The 21304-nt window shown below is 30.7% G+C and overlaps 1 protein-coding gene across 1 annotated transcript; it reads right to left on the bottom strand.

The window, feature by feature from the left end:
- Positions 1–361: 361 nt before the first annotated feature.
- On the bottom strand, positions 362–19811 carry LOC124358418 (myrosinase 1-like). Its single transcript, XM_046810716.1, has 6 exons — positions 19639–19811; positions 14988–15108; positions 4800–4933; positions 2483–2617; positions 1225–1347; positions 362–448 (listed from the first exon to the last, which is right to left on the bottom strand). Exons 1-6 carry the CDS (start codon positions 19651–19653, stop codon positions 362–364), a joined length of 615 nt encoding a protein of 204 aa, XP_046666672.1. The 5' UTR covers positions 19654–19811.
- Positions 19812–21304: the final 1493 nt, after the last annotated feature.

The following is a 21304-nucleotide window of genomic DNA, read 5'->3' as shown; positions in this document are numbered from 1 at the left end:
GTATGTCGCATGACTACTAGAACCATCTAGCAGCAAAATATTCAACTAACATAGCAGTAAGAAAATAAAGAATGCAAAAACGCGGATCCACGGCAATGACGTTTTGAGCTTGTAGTGGCCCTCCGCGGATCCGCGTCAATAACGCTGGAAAGGTTAAATGGTGAGGGAGCTTATCAAAAGCTTTCTTTAAGTTAAAATATATGGTATCAACTTGCCCAAGACTTTCAACCATTGCACCATCAAAAGGAAAAAGATAAGTCAGATTACATATTATAGAATGCCCACTTAAAAAAAGCTATATTGATAAGGGAAAAAAGATGGAATACTTTCCCATAAATATATTTGAACGTGACAATAGTCACTATAGGAACGACAGTAGGATCCTCCTAAACCTGTTCATATACTTCCAAAAGTTGGCTGGATTAGACTGCATCTCCTCCTCAACATCCTGACAAAACATTTTCTTACAAAGAACTAGTTTAGCCTGGACATCTTTTCTGAGGCAGGAGCAAATTGCATAGTCAATAGGTTTATCAATCCTCCTGAATTTTCTATGGTCTGTTTTCTTCTGCTTAAATAGATTAACAAGATGAGGAGAAAACCACTTAGGCATCTTTGCCATCTTAGTTCTTTCAGAGATATATTACTTTTTCATATCATGAATAACAGCAAAATTAAAATCCTCAATGGCAGCATCAACAGAAATATTCAAAGGAATATCAGGCAAACTGAGTTTAGCAATATCATTATAAAGATCTAGATAGTCCCTGGAAGGAATGTTGAAATACCAGCTTATTCTTCCTTATGAACCCATTACAGACTGTGTAATGTTATTTCAAGAGATTGATGTAGACCATTTTCCTGAACAAAGGAAGTAACATCGCTATCAATTTCAATAGAAATTGCGTTAGTAATGACTAAGTCCAGGGTGTTCAATCCAGCTACACCGAGATTAACATGTTTTGAAATGGGGAGTGGTTGAGGCCTCTGGGGGCCATGTTTGATGAAGTAATGTGGAAATATTTCTTAAGTTAAGAGCTACCATGTGGACAATTCCAATAGGCTGATTTTCTACAAAAATTGATCAAATACTGCTTTATCAATAATTCTAAAATAAACAAACTTTTTATCCATCACATTTAATTTAATTAATAAACTACTGACATGCTTATAAAAATTATAGATCTTTATAATTTACTATGAGTTTATGTTATAATCACAAACCTTATCACCGAATTCTTCAAACATAACTCTGGCATATTTCTGGAAGTAATCAGACATAAGAGGATTGACCCATCCCCCGAGTTCCTGTAGAGGCTGAGGAAGGTCCCAATGGTAGAGTGTGACCTTAGACAGGCATACATTTTAAAATACACTCATTATTTCAATATAGATATAAACATAATTATTTCTGCTAACTGAACTGAGACATTGATAGATATGTTCAGAACTGTAGAAATAGCATATTCTACTATTACTACACATTTTTTTTTTTATTTTATACATTAGTGATTTTCAATGGAAAATTTCTATATATTGTTCTAAAGCTCCAAATTAAGAACGATTACAACAACAAATTTCTTGATTCTAGAACTGTCTGTCTATTTCTAATAATAGTTTCACAACGTTAAGTTGATGTAAATTCTAAATTGTCCATTGATCTGTGAATTACTTTAATCAACATATTGTGCTGAAGATATTTTCTAAAAAACTGTTTTCCACCACTAAGAGCATTCCGAACACAAGCAATCTCCTATTTGCTTGAAATGAGACTTTTTGTCTTTTTTTTTGTACAAAGATAAGGTACAAGCTTGCCACCTTCCAGGCATCAAAATAGAAATATTAAAAACTAAATAAAGGATGCCTTACTCCACATACACACTCTTGACTTAAAAGAAATCCTGTAGTCATATCTTTTTATCTTTTGCCGCTACAACTACTGGTGAAAGGGAAAAGCAGTGATCAAATGGAAACCACTTTCTAATAGTTACTTCGACAAGTATAAAACTGTGATAAAATGTGAAGAAGAAAAAGTGAGAGTAAAATTTTCAAGCATTACTGGGGCTTTAAAGGAGTTTCCACCATGCAATGTGAATATGGGAGATGTAATTACCTTCATCTTAATTTTATTAGTCCAGAAAAGAAACAAAACAATACACTTGGATTGAAGCTAAGTCCGTGCACTGCCTTCCCAATTCAAGAGTTATGTGAAAACCCATTTTCACTTCCCAAACAAGAGGAAATCAGGAGCAAAAGAAAAAGAATTGACCTTTTGACATTTCTCAAAGCCAACATCTCAGATTAGGGTCTTAATAGATAGGTATGAAAATAACAATAAAATATATACAAAATTGCAAATTTTTCATCACTATCTTGGATGGAAGAAGAAAACCCCATACTTAGAGAAATTACCCAATGAATTAATTACTTAATAAATCACAAATATTATCCAAAGAATATAATTAACAACATTTACACTTACAATAGGCTCAATTCCATTGGCCTTCAATTGATCTATCAATCTGTGGTAATAGCCAAGGCCAGCTTTGCTCACAACGTTGTCATAACCAGTGGGCAGCACTCGACTCCAGCTGATTGAAAATCTGTAGTGGTTGAACTGAAAACATAATTAACAGGTAATTACAATCACTCGCTCATCAAAATTTCAACCCTATCTCAATTTCCCACAATAACATATTGAAAAGAACACTTATTATAATATGCACAAGTTTAAATGGAAAATAAAAATTCTCATTTTGGTTTTTCAGAAACACATTTATCTAGGTGTCGGCCAGCAGATTACAGCAATATTGTAATATTATTTCTGATTTTTATAGTAAAAGTAACAAATTCAATAGCTTAAAAAAATATCGTCTATTATTCATCTAAAAATGTCAGATCAGTTCAATTCAAATTTAGTTTCCAAACAGTTTGCGGCAAGATTGGTAAGCGGAAATACAATCGTCGATGACAAATGCCGAATCACATTAATAAAGAAAAAGATAAGTCAATTTTACATTTGAATAGATTCGAATTTTTTAATTTTAATAGCTACTAAAGAAATCCATAATTTATAATATTATTAGCAAATATTAAATTCAAACATAACAGTTTGGGTCGTAGGCTAAAGTCACGATTTCCGGCAATATCAACCCCATCACTGCTGGCGATTGCCCAGCTTCTTTCTTTGGTTAGCTTTCACAATAGAAAGACCTCTATCACTCTTGAGAAAAGAGCAAATGGTTTAAGTGATTTCATCATTAATTCAAATTTTTCAGTCAGTGATCAATGAGGTATACTGTGAGTAGGTTGTATTATATAAATTCTCTTGTGATAAAGATTAGGATGTTCCCTTTCAGAAATTTCAATTTCAAATTAAATTAAATTTCAAATGAATGCTACGTTGTGTTATATAAATTCCGACTTATGTCAGGGTGTTTCTCCGTTCAGTGGCTATCCAGCCATGCCAGTGATTACTGTAGCTCCTTGTTGTTGTACAATAGCAGCTTAAAATGTGTAGTTTTTGTTGGCTAAGCACAATAAACGGATTGAGATTTATTGCCAACTCTGTGAAGGTTATGGGAACGATGTGATTACTGAAAGTGGAGTGTGTCAGTGGTGCATTAGGTTTAAATATGGCTGAACTAATGTGCATGATGATGAACAAAGTGGACGGCCAAACATTGTGACTGATGAAATTGTCTCTAAAGTTGATAAGAAGATTAAAGAAGACCGCCAATTCACAATAACAAAACTCTCACTTAGTTTTTTTTCAAATTTCAAGGAGTTTGTTACACGTAATTGTCACACAGAAGTTAGGTTAGCATAAATTTGGGTGAATGATATTAATTGCAAAACCAAATTAAAATCTATGGAGTGGGGGCATACACAATCCCCTCCAAAAAATACCAAGAAAATACAAGCAAACATTGTCGACATGGAAGATTATGGCAACTGTTTATTGGGACATGAAAGGAGTTCTTCTTGTTGATTTGTTAGAATATGCCACAACCATAAATTCTGTGAGGTATTGTGAAACCTTGCAAGAGTTAAGAAGAGGAATACAAAACAAGCGCAGAGGAAGGTTAGTTCTAAAATTTTGTTTTTGTACGACAATGCCCTACCACACATGGCAAATCGGATTCGAGAAGTCATGGATACTTTTAAGTGGGATGTGTTTCCACATCCGCCTTACAGTATACCCACTTGCACCCAGTAACTACCACCTATTTCCAGTGATGAAGACTTGGTTTGCGCAGCAGCACTTTGATGACGACAAGAACTGAGGGAGGGTGTGATTACCTGGTTGAAGTCTCAGTTGGTAGAATTCTATAAAGCTGGAATTTCAAAACTAATTCATTATGATAAGTGTCTAAATTTGTATGGTGAGTAGTAAGTTGAAAAATAGATTTTTAGTGTCACTTTCAAATGTATACAATACAATTTTTTTACTGTACTTTTTTTATTTATATCAAAACGTAATTTAGAGAGATGAAACCTTGAGAGATGATATAACTAGAGACAAGTCATCTACTCACTATGTATGCACCACTCACTTCACTCATTGTTTAATATGTCTTAATACTGATTGAAATATTATTCTGAGTTACAAAATATTATATAACAATCAGCTATGGTATAAGTATAGAGAAACATTTGGCCTATATTGGCCACTCAATAAGGGTCAATAATTTTAGTAAGAAATAATTGGATTTGTATAAATCTAGATATGACTGTAGACACCATAAAATCCAAATGTAGCCTCTGCTGAAAGTTTGCATTCAATTAATTATTCTCACCCCAATGTCCTTGATCAGTTGCACATCTTCTCTGTATTTGTTGTAAGAGTCACAGGCCACATCTCCGTTGTCTCTGTTCTTGATCTTGTCTGGCTGAGTGTGAGTCAAGTGGTCCCAGATATTCTCCCCTTTGTCTGTACAATGTAGTCTTTATTTTATAAAATGAAAACATAATTGATCTGTGAACTGAGACTTCACGCATTTAGACTTTTACCACTTTAACCTAAATTTGACAAATTTGAAGCTGTGAACTGTTCATGCCATTTTTTAGAATCACAAATACTGAATTTAATCTTTGTACTTGAAAACTCAAAAGAATATTAATATTATATATTCATAGAACTATTTATTATAAAGGAAATTTAATTTAATTTTAAATGACAAGTTTCATCAGATACAATAGCATTACAACTATTCAGAATGTAGTTCTCACCAGTTCCAGGTTATCTCAATTATATTATAAGAATAACTTTTTTTTCTAATCCAGTCGTTATTGGTATAAATCCACTTTAAAATCGGAGTATTACTCAACTAAAACTTTATTAACAGTTTTATTCATTATTAAAGCATGAAAATCATACTGTGCTAATGATGATGTTTTCCATGCATGCCCCCCACTTGACTACATCATAATTAACTTTGTTTTCTTAGCTTTAACTTTTTATAACTAATCTTGGCAAATTTTTTTACATTGTATTTAAATGTTGTAAAACTCACTTAAAACGATTCAGTGTTACTCGTTAGTTTCAAACATTTTGTATAGCCACTATTTTGAAACCTTACAAGATATATAAAACTATATAAAAACAAACATTGTTGTAAATGGCGCATTTTAAAAGTCATATTCATTTAGCTCTACAATGCATAATAACTTAGATATAACCATTCCTTTTCTGAAATTTAATTCACTCCCATCTTAAAACTTTTTATTAGTTTAGATTAGTAATTGCACTGATTCAAGCTAAATGCAAATACTGTTTCTATACCAAGTTTATTCTGAATCTAATAAAATTACTACACTTATTGTGTTAACAATTTAATTTCCACAATGTTATTGTTCCTCTCAAAACTTTGTATGGCTGCTGTTTGGAAATATTTCAAGATATTAAAATACACTTAACATAACAAACATTATTTTAATATTAACCTATGAATTCTAAATTCATATTAATTTTGCTCCACAATTCATAATAAATTAGATAATTTCAAATTCAAAGTATTTATTGCACATTGACATTTGAATAATTACATATAAGTAATACAAACAGGTGCATGGTCGAGTTTAAAAAAAGTATAACTAAACTACAAGTGTTACAGTATGTACTGCATGAATTGTCTATACAGTATTATGTCTATACAAAATAATAAATCATCCTTATTTTACATAGACTGAAATGATAATACGGTGTAATAATAAATAATTGCATGGGTTGGGATTTCAAAATTGATTAGTTATATTATTTGAAAAATCTTTCTGCATTTCATTTACACTGACTGTAATAAGCCTTTTCTATGAGGAGGTTTTTAATACTATTTTGAAAATTATTTTTTTAAGCTCTTTTAGTGATGGTAAAAAATTATATAACCGAATTCCCATATATAGTGGACATTTGTCAAATAAAGAAGTTTTATGGATTGGAAAGGCAAGAAGAGTTTTGTGTCTAGTAATATGATTATGCTGATTTTTGTATTGGTCAAAGCTGTTTGGATTTCTTATCCAAATTTGAAAACAGCTACCATATTATAAACCTTAAGATATCAAAAATATATAAATAATAATTTGTTTGAAATTCATAACTATATTTTTAAAAGTACCGTTTTGAGTATACCTTGGCTAAAAGTTGAGTTAAAACTTTTGTATAAATGTGAAAGGCTGGTTGAGATTGGCCAATGAACTCATCCAAGCTATGTGCAAATACTGTTTCTGAACCAAGTTCAGTTTGAATCTATTAAAAAATTACAGCATCAATAACTGTGATGCTGGTCACAATTAAGTGACCATTATGATAATGTGAGTTTTGTAGAAGCAAGTACAGCTGGGAGATACATGCATACTGTACATGGTATGCATTTTAATTCAGTAGGAAAGACATGGTTGGCAATGAAGATATGGGAGTCCCTGAGACACATCACCGGAGAATCGATGTCACCTCGATCCAGGACTACTACCAAACCCAATTGGACTAATGTTCTCTCCATGCCAGCGGGAAACTTCACATTGTCAGAAGAGGGGTTGAAGACATAGGACTTTACAATAACATACACCAATTTTCTGATAGCATTACAATTTTTCATATAAATATTCAATGTCTTAGAAATAAGGTTAATGAATTAGATATATTTTTAAATGAAGGTAAATATGATATAATTTGCCTTAATGAACATTGGCTTGCTCCTCTGGAGGTGGATCTCTACTTGCCTAATGGGTATAATTTGGCAGCCAATTATTGTAGAAAAAATTTAGGACATGGGGGAGTATCTATATATGTTAGTAATAGTTTTGTATATGATTATGAACCAATAAATGTAGAGCAATTTAGTCTTGAAAAGATGTTTGAAGTAGCATCAGTTGTTTTCCCCAGTATAAAACTAATTGTTATCACAGTTTATAGAACACCAGATTCAATTATTGAAGTGTTCAATGATGCTCTAAATAATCTGATTCTCTTTTTGAATAAATGTAACAAATTTAAGAGTTGTAATCTGGTTATAACTGGTAATTTGGATATTCGTTTTACAGATAAAAAAATAATTAATTTTCAGAATATGTTAAGATCTCATAACCTGTATTGTTTAAACAAAAACCCAACTCGATTAAATGCCTGTCTTGATAACATTATTACAAACAAACATAATGACGAATATTCATGTGAAATAATTCAGCCACATCTCTCCGATCATTTAGGATTAAAACTTAATATTAAATTGAAAATCAATACCGGAAATTATAAAAATAATTGCAAGGACCAAACAACAGTAAGTACTTTTAGACCTTTGAATAACTATTCTGTAAATAGTTTTATAAGTAGGTTAAGCAGATTAGATTGGCTTGGTGAATTGTCAAGGTTTTGTTCCGTTGAACAGGCTTTTCAATTTTTCTTGGAGGCTATCTCTGATCTTTATAACCAATTCTGTCCTATAAAAAATCAAAAACAATCAAAACCTAGAGATTTTCGGTCTGTTAAAAACTGGTACAATCCAAAATTAAAACATATAAAAAATTTACTTTTACTTTATTTTGACAAATCTAAAACCAACACAGTGTACAAAGGAGCTTATGCTAGATTTAAAAAAATCTATAGGTATGAAATTAGAATAGCAAAGTTGAGAGCCAATGATAATTTTATAACTACTTCTGACAACAAGTGTAAGGCAGCTTGGAAGGTCATAAATTCAGAAATGGGGAGGGAGAGCAGCAACAAAAATCATAGTTTTCCTTTCTCCGCTGAAAATTTTAACGATTACTTTGTAAATATTTGTAATGATATTATACCAAATTCAAACCCAGCCAATATTGTAAATGTAGACAAAATGCTAGAAACAACACATTTTAATATTTTAAATAATTTTAAATGGAATGATGTAACTGTACTTGATGTAGAAAGATGTATTAAAAAACTCAGTAGTTCAAAGTCCAAAGATTTTTATGGTTTATCAAATTATGTATTAAAGCAATGTTACAGTGTTTTGCTATGTCCTTTGGGTATTTATTTACAATAGCGTGACCATAGAAAATGGACTTTTTTCCTGGGGTTGAGCATTTATATCCAAGTATTATTATCACAGGTGCATATAAACTGGGGGGAAAGTATATTATTGTATTATATTGATGCCTTTCGGGCATTATTGCGTTAAGGATGGAAAATAACCGACAAAATTTTGTCGAACAACACTTGGAGGGTTAAGGAGCAGGGGCATCACGTGATCTGGGATTCGACTTTTGCAAGCTCGAGTTAATTTTTTTTTCTAAAAGAGCAAGCAGTGCACAGCACTGCGCAGCGGGCAGGCATCGTTGACAGGATTAACGTACTAGTGTCAGCATCATTTCAGCCAGAGGTACTGTCAAAAACAGAGTTTTCAGAGGATTTCAAAAAATCGTAACTCCTTTGATTTTCGTTGCCGACGAATTTTTTCTTCACTATTGTTTTCAGGAAAAAAAAATGAACATACCTTTCCATGGTCACGTTATTGTAAATTGATACCATCCTTTGGCCTATTTGATAAACTGGATGTTTTTTTGAGGGTATCTATCCTAAGTGTCTGAAACTTACCATTACAATACCTGTTTTTAAGAAAGGAGATATTTACTCTCAAAGTAATTATCGTCCAATATCACTAGTCCCAGTTATGTCAAAAGTTGTAGAAGCTATAATTAAGGAACAACTCAATAAGTACTTTGAAATAAATAGATTTCTATCATCAAGTCAATATGGTTTTAGGAAAGGTCTTTCTACCATCAATGCTATAGAAAATATAGTGTCCTATGTATTTCAAGGATTTGAAGAAAAAAATTATACTCATGCAACCTTGTTGGACCTAAGTAAAGCGTTTGACATTGTGTCTCACGATATTCTTATGACAAAACTTGAATTTTACGGTATTGTGCAAAATGAGCTAAATCTATTAAGGTCGTACTTGAGGGATAGATATCAAATGGTTAAAACTGGTGAACAACAATCAAGCCTGCAAAAAGTATTAAACGGGGTTCTCCAGGGCTCAGTACTTGGGCCATTTCTTTTTATTATTTTTACTAATGACCTCCCAAGTTTCTTATCCAGTAATTGTGCTTTATATGCTGATGACACAACATTGTTAAATGCAGGAAAAGATCTTAATATATTACTCGAAGACAGTGAAACCACATTTAAAAAGTCTTGCATATGGCTTGAAAATAATAAATTATTACTTAATAAAAATAAGACTGAAAGAATTGTTTTTGGGCTTAAAAACACTGAAAATAGATCTGTTAAACTCCTAGGAATAAATCTAGACTGCAAGCTTAGTTGGAATGAACATACAAATCAATTGTGTAAAAAATTGGCTAAAGTTCTTTTCTTATTAAGGAAACTAAAAACATGTACCAGTAGGGAGCTTATTTTAAATGCTTACTACTCTTTTTTTCACTGTCACCTATTATATACGGTACAACTCTTTGGGGAAACTCCTCTGGGGCTCAACAACAGGTTTTTTATCTGGCAAAAGAAGGCGATTAGATGTATAGTGGGAATTGGGGACACTGAATCATGTAGACCGCATTTTATTGATCTGAGTATTCTAACGTTACCCTGTGTGTTCATGTTTCAATCAATTATGTATGTTAAAGACCACTATGCAGAATTTAATTTACGAAGCAGTAAACATGTATATAACACCAGAAATAAAAACCTTATTGATGAAAAATTTGTACGTCTAAGTAAGACGAAAAGTAATTACATACATATTGGCATAAAGCTTTTTTAACAAATTACCTCTAAATGTAAAGTCTTTGTCTGTAAATAGTTTTAAATTAGTTCTTAAGAAATGGTTTTAAAAAAAAAGCGTTTTATAGTTTAGACGAAGTCTACAATGTTTCATTAGATGACATAATTTTAGGTGTAATATTTATATATATATTAATTTATTCTCATATTTTGTAATTTTTTTATTATTTGTTGTATTTATTGATTGTTAATTTTATTAATTGTTATGTTTGTTAATTGTTATATTTTTTCACTGTTATATATTGTTAATTGTTATATTTAGATTAAGACACATTGATAAACAACAAGCTATCTTACATCAAATTTGCACTGAAGTCAAATGTCTACTATTTTATTTATATCATTGTGCTACCATTTAATTGACTAATGTGACAAAGCCTATTGTAACATATGTTATTTAACGGCAATAAACGAATTGAATTGAATTGAAACTGCTTATACACAAGCTAATATTCCATAAGTCCACCCATATATACATCATAAGCACATATGTATAAATTTTCAGATTATGGTGGTTTTAGATTCTAAGAAAAACTTTGACTAGAAAATTATTTCCAAACATTCTGCAATAGGCAGATTCTTATGAAATTTACTTAAAAATACAAAATCAACATTCATTAGTGATTTCATGAGGAAGATATTTCTATGATCGTTAAGCCATTATTTGAAATGAGGTTTTAACATTGGAAATATATACTGAGGTCACTCACCACTCAGATTATATACAAAACAAAGCAAGTATTTCTTGCACTCTCATCAAATAGACATATTTAATAATTGTTATGACAAAAATAGACATTTTGATATAAATAAGCAGTGTATAGATTTTTATTCTTTTGATTTAAATAACACTAAAAAAATAATAATGCCTGATGCTTTTCTCCTATTAGAACAAAACTTGGATGATTATCTTTTATTAAGTAAGCCCTTAAGTTTAATTTTGGTGAATTAAATTGGGTATCTACATAAAATAAATTTACCCATTTTCAAGTCATTACTACTTTTAATGTGAGTGCAATTTATTTCTCTTAGTGCCAAATGACTATTTTGTGGCTGTAGTGAAGCTTGCTGTAGAACACAACCATCACTTGGCATTCAGGGGGTTACACAATGAACAGTTGAAGATTATGTAATGGAATTTTTGTGGTGTGATAAGTTAAATCAGAAAAATATGTAAACACAATAACATTAAGTAATCTGGTGCCAATGACACTGGTAGTGATGATCTTGTTATGAGGACTTGTATGAGTCACTCTAGATAGACTGGGTTGAATGTAGCATTTACAAGAAATAATTAATACTTACTAATAATTTGTATTTTAAACATTTAAAGCTTCATTTCTCCTAGACAGATACATGTAAAACTTTCATGAAACTAAAACTTAAGAATACATACACATAATTTTTTATACATCTCTTATAAAAACTATAGAGGTTAGTTTTACTTTGATAAGAAACCATAGAATCATTCAGGTTACAATACATTACAGGTAGAATACATTTTTCTTCTAAGTAAACAATGTAGAGGATCATTGCAAATTGTATATATTTATAGTTATTAGTATGAATAATACAAACAGCACAAACATTTTCCTAACGTGAACACTTCAGTTTTGATGCTGGTGAAAGTGAAACGAAATTGCGGAAATTGTATAGCCACGCTTATGACCAAGTTCTAAACAAATATTGGTGTCCATTTCACGATATCAGACAATAAAAAATTGTGTATATGAACTACTTGTATATACAAGCAGTATAGTACTCATCATTTGGTGGCTGGATATCTGGATATCATTTGACACAGAAATCTATTTTTATACAGGAATAGTGGGGGGCCGGTCAGACCACACAAGACAAGGACTTGTCCCAACTGGATCTTAGATGTCAAGCCTACAACCTATCTTGTAATGCTGCATTCTTAAGTCACGTTTACACTATGCAGCTTGTTTAATAAGCTTGTGTTTTATAACAGACATGTACAACAAGTTTAAAAATTCAATATAACAGTTGAGCAATGTTTTACAACCAAAAGTGTGTTTTTCAACAAGTTGCAGCCATCCCAGACCGAGTTTGTAAAGATCAAAGAAATTCAATGATAACTAACTAAATGATACAATTTTCTTTTAAATCTGTCTTCCAATAAACTGAATAAAGTACTCAAAGTCTGTACTCATCGATAAGTTTTTCAAAACTGCAATTTGTTCTCCACTGTCAACAAGTCTACCTCATCTCTATGTGCAAATCTAGTACTAATTGATCACTACCGCTATATATCTTCCTATCTTCCAAAGAAAGGATGCACGAAAAACTGTCTTTTAGCTATTTAAGCATATAGTTTACACAAGCGGTGGCGGCAGCAACCATCAAGTTTTCACTACTTAAAGTCATTTGCAAGTAGAAGTAAAGTTTTAAAAAATTCAAAAAGTGTTTTGTCTTTGTTTAACAACAAATATTTAATGAACAAAAGTTAAAGGCTTATGAAACAAAAGTTTTATTAAACACGTTCAACAAACAAAAGTAAAATTAAATAAATAAAAATGGTCTACTTTCACCCAACATCTACTGGATGAAAATCACAACATAAATTAAATTGAAAATCTCTTGGAAGAAATACATAATTGTAATATGAGCAGTTTATTATCAACATTAGAAAAATATGAAATTTATGCAGCTTTTAAGAGTGGTGACAGTAGTAAACCTGTTAAATGAAAAATTACAATACAAATCTAATATCATCTTCAACACTGTTATCAACAGTAGAAAGGACCGCCCGCTAGTCAGAACAGCTGATTGGAATGATAACACACATGCAGGTCAGAACCAGTAACTCAGGTTACGTAATTCCAGTCATCCACCTGTCACTGCCCTACTGCAGGCTCAGCCATCTACATGTAACATCACGCACGATTGTGTTTGTGTAATTTTGTGCTAGTGATATTTGTTTCTTTATTTGTATATGTGTTGTTGTGTAATTTTAATTTTATGACAAAGCCATCCACCACCACGGCTACTAAGGTCTGACAATGAAGGTTAATCTTCAAAACATGTTACCATACAAATACATACAAGTGTATGGGATTGACATTAGGGTACAAAACCTATTTTTATTTTTAGTCATTATAATCGATCCTGGACGAATCTATAATGAATTATAAATAAAATGTTATTGTCCAATTTACATAGTATAAAACACAGTTTTTACATTTACTGGCTTTCTTTTTATTACTGTATGTAGAAGAGACTAATTCTGTCCTTGTATATAGTGTATCTAAAGATCCATGACATAATTGGCAGAAAACTCTTGGCTCTAAACAATTAAAATACTTAAAGTCAAGTTAAAGTAATGATAATGAATTTGTTATTTAACCCATTAGCTACTCAATATTCTTGCACCTAACCTCCTTGTAGAAATTCCATTAAATATGCAAAAAAATGCATGGGTTTTAGCAAAACTCACAAAACATTCCATTTTATTGCTATTTGGTTGACTGAGCTATTGTTTTTTTTAGCTAATGAAACAGGTTATAATATACTAGAATTTTATAAGCACTGAAGTATATAAGATTTTTTTAATTCGAGATTAATTAAAAAAAAAATTTTAATTTTGAATGGAAGAAATTTTTTTGGTACAAACACAGGTATAATCTATGATATTTGGTGTAGTTTTAAAGGAAATTTAATATTTTTAAGTAGAAAATTTTATTTTATTGATTTATCTAAATGTTTTTCTTACGTAGATTTTTGTAAAATGTGAAATTTGTGTTCTCCTTACAAATATCCTAGCAAACACGCAAAAAGCGTAAGGGTATAGTATTACATTTTGATTCACATTGTTGTTCTGGAGTTAATACATATTTATATGTATAGTACATGTTCTTTTGTTTAATACATAAACTTTATTATTTGAGCCCATACTAATGTTTTAAAACAAATATTTAATAACGTATGTCGTCATTACGGAACTGTCTCACAACGGCCGACACGGTACTGAAATGCTGATCACGCTCTTATTTTTCTGGGATTGATACATATTTGTATGTATAGTACATGTTGTTTAGTTTAATTTTAATATATACATTTTATTATTTGAGCCCATACTATTGTATAAACAAATATTTAATAATGTATGTCATCTTCATCGTCATCTCATGACGTCCGATAAGGTACCAAAATGCCGATCACGAGACGGTACCGTGATAAGGGGTTAATGGGGTAAATTACACTCATGCTCAAAATATAGTTCCACTATAGTAGTCCTGTCCGAGTTTCGCTGTAACCCGTTAACACAAGGCCACAATCATTTCCAATCATAATAAAGTTTATTTACATGGTTGTGAGTCAACAACATTATTATAATATAATCATATCCCTCCTCCTTATGTTATGAATTAGTGCAGATTAAACTTTTACATCAATGAATATTTATAAGCCTACAGTAATGTTTCATGTAGTGTGAGGAATATTTTTTTCTTTCATAAAATGGATGGATAGAGACAGCTTTACATGAAGACCTCTAAAATGTGATGATTCATGTTTGAAATCTTTGTAAATCCAGAATACAGAGGCCTTTATGTAACTCTGTCCAAAATGGGAGCTTACAAGTTGTTAACAATTATAGTATTTTATTTATATTATTTTTGTGCTAGTTAAATACTTAAAGCTAATTCCTAAAATTATGTTAAGCAATTATTTTGTTATAACTACTTACCATCAGCATTCCATCCCCCTTCCACTTGGTATGACGCTGACGCACAGCCAATGAGGAAATCTGGAGGAAAAGTACATGAAGAAGACATTTCCTCAATTTTATTTAGCTCCTTACAAGTATCCTGAAACATATTACCAGTAATATTACTGATGTTACTAACTTTTTACAAGCAATAACTAACACACCGAATAAAAAATATTTTTTTGGTGATTTAAATGAACTTATAATTAATTGGATATGATTTTTAGATAGCCTCTTAATATTTTTAATGCATACGATATAATTGTGACTCAAGTAGCAAGAACTCATGTTTAGCATATACAAGAAAATTCAAATCTTCTTATTAAAATTCTACAATTAATTACTTTTTACACTGAATACTATCTTTGAAGCCATATTAAAATACTAATCTACAAATTAAATTTCACAAATTCATAAAAATATCAATTTAATTTATTATTAATTCAGAATTTTCAGAATCTATATAATCATAAGATAAAAATCAACTGAATCATAGTGTCTAAATAATTATTCTTATTTTAACTTCTTTACATATTTTAAGTTTTAAATTTTCTTCTAATTTTTTCCAGATAATAAAGATAACATTCACACATCTATCTTTTAGTTCATAACTAAAAATCTTGTGATTAATATACAATTTTTAGTGTTTTTCATTAATGAATAAAAAAAATTCTATATCTATATATATATATATATATATATATATATATATATATTGAATTAAAATAAAATTAATTTATGATATGGAGGGGCAATATTTAGTTCAGTCCCAGTATTATAGTTATGTGCTAATTGACCAAAACCCACTTAAATGTTTCATATTGAATTTTATATTAGTACAAAAAAATTAGGCAGTCCAACAATACTGCAAATACGATTCTGCAACTTGAAACAATTCACTTTAGGAACTAATACAATTTATGTATCCGAAATGCGTGATATTCAAGGAACAGAAGACATGAATTATTTAGAACTAACACTAAATAATGCACTGACATGGATAAATCACAACTTACGCCTAAAGCTAAATTCATCACTTTATGCTTTGCAAAAGACCCAATCAAAATATGTAGTAACACTCTTGAATCTACCAACATAGCGTACTATGTGCTATTTGAAAGTCATCTCAGGTATGGGATAACAGCACGGGGAGGCACAACTCAATTTAGCCTATTGAAATTCCTCAAAATTCAGAATAAAGCAATAAATAATGAGCTAGCTAGGACCTACAAAAAGTTTTAGAGCTACTTTTAAAGAATTTAAAATATTGACGGTGATTTCTCTATATATTCTGGAAACCATATTGTACTGCTTATCAAGAGACCTTCCACAAAATGGTGATTGCCATTAGCATAATACAAGATATGATCAAGACCAACATGAACTTTTATAATTTATAATAACTATGTACATTTTAAATATTTGATCCTAGTTGTAATCTTAAAGGTTATCAATAAAGAATTTCTGTTTTCTGACTAGTAATATGTCTGAGCCCACTAATGTACTTAATGAAATCATCTAGGCTCAGGTAAAGGTTGTCTGATCCCAAGATCTTCTCTCTCGTGATGATGACCACTAAAGGGGCACCAGACATAATTTTGATGATCTGATGAGATCCATTCAACTAAAAAAGTTACCTCTGTACAAACTCTGAGGAATTTTGGTCTAGACAATCATATGGCAGCTGACAATACCGCAAAGATATCACCGGCTGTCTGCCTGTTTGCAGACCAAAGATCCTCCCGAGTCACTCTGCATTAAACACATATAAACATTACAATATAATTATATTGTCAAAGTACCCAATTTACAAAATAAACTATTAACCAAGTGGCCATACCAAGAAAAAACACAAAAATTAATACATTTAGAGACATTTACTTTTTAGATTTCTAAAAAAAAAATCAAGCACATCCTTTTATTAATTTTACTAAATTATTATACAGTACCTGAATTTTATCTCTTTTCTCTAATACACACAGTTGTTCTCAAAACTCTATTAATACTTAATTTTTAGTAATTTTAAATTTTAGTAACTAATTGCTGGGTGCTGTACTAAACTGTTCTGACCACAGAACACTCAGATAAGCTATCATGAGCAGATAATGGGGAACATCATAGATAACATGATATACAACTACAGGGTGGTGGATATTTCAGTTTCCCCAGAAGAGAAATTTAAAGATGTTATAAGTTAATTGAATAAAACACTTTTAGGCCAGAAAACAAATTCATTATTTGAAATTACTTACATATTAACATACAATGTTTATAGCAGTTGTTCAAAATGTCCACATTGATTTTGTATACAATTCATACAATGACTGAGAACAGGATCAAAAATTTTTAGCAATAAAAGTTTATTGTTATTAACAAGTTCAAATGCAATTTCTAATTAGGTTTCTGAGTCCGTCAAGGTTTAGTCTCCTTTATAATACCCCACAGTGAAAAATCACATGAGGTCAGGTCTGGTGAGTGCGCAGGCCAATCGATTGTACTACGGCGACCAATCTATTTATTAAATGTGTTATTTAAAAAATGTTGAACTTGGATACCGAAATGTACTGGGGCACCATCTTGTTGCCAGATGAGCGAATGAATATTGAAGACAGGAGTTCTGAAACTACTACCTACATCTTGCAGCAACCATAAGTAATTTTCTGAGTTAAAATTTCCTTGAAGAAAATAAGGACCAATCAGTGCAGTACTCGAATTACCTCCCCATACCATAACCCCGGGCACATTGAGTTCTACTTGGATTACATTATGAGGATTTACATCTGACCAGTACACGCAGTTACACCGATTAATGCATCCATTTAGTTTGAAACATGCCTTATCACACCACAAAATTGATCGCAACAAATTTGGATCAGCCTTAAAGAATTCCAATCGCCTATTGGAATCATTGTGAAGCGCTTCAAGTAAAGATGGACAGTATGGCCTAAATATTAATAGTTTTACTATTCTTTAAACGCTTCTTGATATTTCTAGTTCAGCAGATGCCTTACAAGTCGATTTACAGGGACTGGCGACATAAGCTTGAGCAACTGTCTGCAGGTTTTCTTTGTTGCAAATTGATTGTGGATGACCACACTTCGGAGCATTTAAAACAATTCCTGTGTTTTCAAATTTCTAATTTAACTTCCGCATATACTGTCAAGTGGGTATCGCGACCACTAAATTCTTCAATTATTATAGCAGTATTTTTACTATGCTTCCACCACAACTGAAGGATGTAAACTCGTTGTTGGGTTGTAAACATTTTAAAAACACACATAACAAATGCAAAGAGTGTCACTTTAGACTAGCCACTGGAACAGATAACAATGGACTTACTCTGTGTTGCTGCCAACTTAACATTGTTACCAACCTATCGAAACAAAATATCCCAATTTTATGGGGAAACTGACATATGCGCCTCCCTGTATACTCACAAATTGACATTTACATTTCAATTATTATGAAAAATAGTTATCTGTAATTTGTACGTCTCCTAAAACAATATATATTTTTGTTCAGGAGGACGAGGACGAGTAGAATATGTTTATAACGTTAAAATTTTGATTGACTACTCTGGCTGTGAACCTCACTGATACCAACTATGGTAAAAAAAAAACAAGTAGACAGACGACCTTTTTTGACATTATTAAGCAATAATTACTAATTAGCAGAGTTCACATTATTTAACGATAGACTACTGCAGCTTATGCCATGCCATTGTGTGAGAAAATATCTGTATGCTAAATATATTATTAATTTGTCTCCAATGATATTAATAGATCAATACTGGATAATTTTGTGTTATCTTACATTATCCACAGTATGTACCTAAAACAACACTGTTAACAATTCCCTATTTAACAGAACACTTTTCCAGATTCTTAATTTTGATTTCTTACCTAGAAAATAAAGGTTGGATGAGTTTATAAAATGTTTAAGGCTATCAAGTATTTATCATCAGATCTTCAAGAATTTTAATTTGTTTGTACTATGTAGAGGAATATTTTTCAATTGTAGTCATCAGTGTGTAGGCTTTGCCATAGCCTCTCTAACTGCCAGAGGCATTAGAGTCAGCCCATTCAACTCTGATACTAATTCCTTTATTTTAGATTTTATTTTATTTTTAAGGACTTTTGGACTTGTTTTCTGCAGCTTTTCATTTAATTTAGTTTTTTTTTAATTTTTCATTTGAAAAATCAACAAATAATGTTGATATAACTTGGATGAAGTTAATGTTTTAAAATGTTAGTATCATTGTGTCCTATCAATAAGTAAAAAAAGACCAACCACCAGAAGTTCTTCTCATTGATTTAATACCTTATAAATTATAGGTTCATTCTCTACTATCAATACAATTATTTTACAATGTCAAAAATATTAATGAATTATCTCAAGGGTAATACTTCTACTAGGTCTATGATTCACCATTTACAAATATCCATTTATTGTAAGTGTAAAAATGTTGTATTATATCATACTTAATTGTTGTACAGGTTTTACTTATTTTAATTTACTTAAGATTTTTTCTAATGAAAAAGGGCCTATTTAATGATTATAAATTATGATGTTTTAAATAAAGAAAAAACCTGTGATGCGTCTACTTATTACTTATTGTATAAATACTTACGAGTATCTGTTCCATCCAAATTTGTTTTAATACTAAAATTATTTGACTGGACTGTGTAATATTGTATTTGTCGATAGGTTAATAGTTCCTCCATTCAAAAGAATAGGAACATAAGCTGCATATTAGCTATGTATTAAACTACATCAGATGTCTCGGATTAACGATTTAAATTATCTTCAAGTAACCAAATTACCATATTTGCAAATCCATAAAAATTAACTGTTAAACCAAATGCCTTACCAAAATTGGATTGAAGAACTACTAGTCCAATAAGCACTTAGCAACCATCACACTACACTAACAGAACTACAAGCTTAGCAAGCAATTAGCCTAGACTAGTTTCAATTTCAACAATTCGAAAAAGGCTAGCAGAATATGAATCAGACATCAGCTGTTTGATAACAAACAAAGTAAAGTTACTACTAACACACAAGATTCTGATTGGCTCCCTAGTTTTGCTTCATGCGCATGAGTGATTGGTGTTTCAGTGTTTGTGTTAATTGAGTGACTGATAACAGCAAGGCCATCTGAGACGGCAACAATTAATCGCCTTGTTTATAATTGCATAATTTAACAATTAAAATTGGTAATTTGCAATAGGTATTGGTTTTCATAGCCCAAAGTATGTCAGCTGATTTTCCCGATATGTTATTATATCGCCTGACGAGCTGTCAGCGTTTAAGGTTAGGCTATATTATTTTAACTTGGGCTCTTCATGACAGTAAAAAGTTCTTGAATAAATTGATTTATGAGATGATCTTTTTTGACGAGTATGTATTAATGTAGTTAATAATAATACTTAGTAGTATTTATTGTTACTAAAATATAGCTGTTATTATTATCTTTATTTTAAAACTTGTTTAAAAATTATTAACAATATTGGAATTTTTCAGAACTTTTTAGGTCTAATAGTTGAAAAAATGTTAACTGGGACTTTCATGTAAGCAAGTTGCTGTCTAACATATCATCTAGTTTATTTGCTTCGATAATTAAACTGTGATGTTAATATATTGAAAAATTATTTATTTCTATTATATTCATCCTATAACTAATTTTGGTATATTCCTTATATATCAAAACAACTTCCAAAAATCAATAAGAATAATACTGGATTTGGGTAGGGTACGATAAGCGGACCCGGTTTTTATATTGAAGAATGTAATCATCGATACCTAATATTCCCATCTCAAATCCTAGACTATCAATCAATATAAACGTATCTATAGTCCTCAAAAAAATCATGTTTTAAATTAAAATATGAATTTAATATTTACAGTGATTAAACAAATTATTGTAACCAAAATTAAGAAAACTGAAGACTGATATTTGCTCCTCTCACAGTGTTACAGTTGTTTCTTTTCCACAAATTTCACATACGTTTTTCGGTACCAGTCCAACATGTTAGAGAACATGTCTTATCATCTTTCAAAGCATTCTCATGTAGTTTTCTAAAGTTTAGTGCCATTTTTAATAATTAAATATTAGGCTACTTTTATCAAATGGAAATATTACATTACGAGTATTATTTAAAAGTGTTACAGCTGTTGATATAGATTATTTAAGTTAATTATTCAAAATAATTAATCAGTATCGATTGATTATATCGATGGTTATGATTAAGATATATCGTTTGCCAATTTTGATATAAAAAACCGGGTCCGCTTAT

This window comes from Homalodisca vitripennis, chromosome 3 (genome assembly GCF_021130785.1).
Source record: "Homalodisca vitripennis isolate AUS2020 chromosome 3, UT_GWSS_2.1, whole genome shotgun sequence".
In the NCBI taxonomy this organism is placed as follows: Eukaryota; Metazoa; Arthropoda; class Insecta; order Hemiptera; family Cicadellidae; genus Homalodisca; species Homalodisca vitripennis.
Note: the sequence above shows the minus strand (reverse complement) of the source record. Positions and strands in the feature narration are given on the sequence as shown.

What these genes read in the sequence shown, in the direction of transcription:
- LOC124358418 (XM_046810716.1), bottom strand. An exon ending in AGGGGGATGGAATGCTGATG is followed by an intron (nt 4,934 to 14,987) that starts GTAAGTAGTTAT and finishes TACATTGTACAG; the next exon opens with ACAAAGGGGAGAATATCTGG. An exon ending in AACTGATCAAGGACATTGGG is followed by an intron (nt 2,618 to 4,799) that starts GTGAGAATAATT and finishes TTATGTTTTCAG; the next exon opens with TTCAACCACTACAGATTTTC.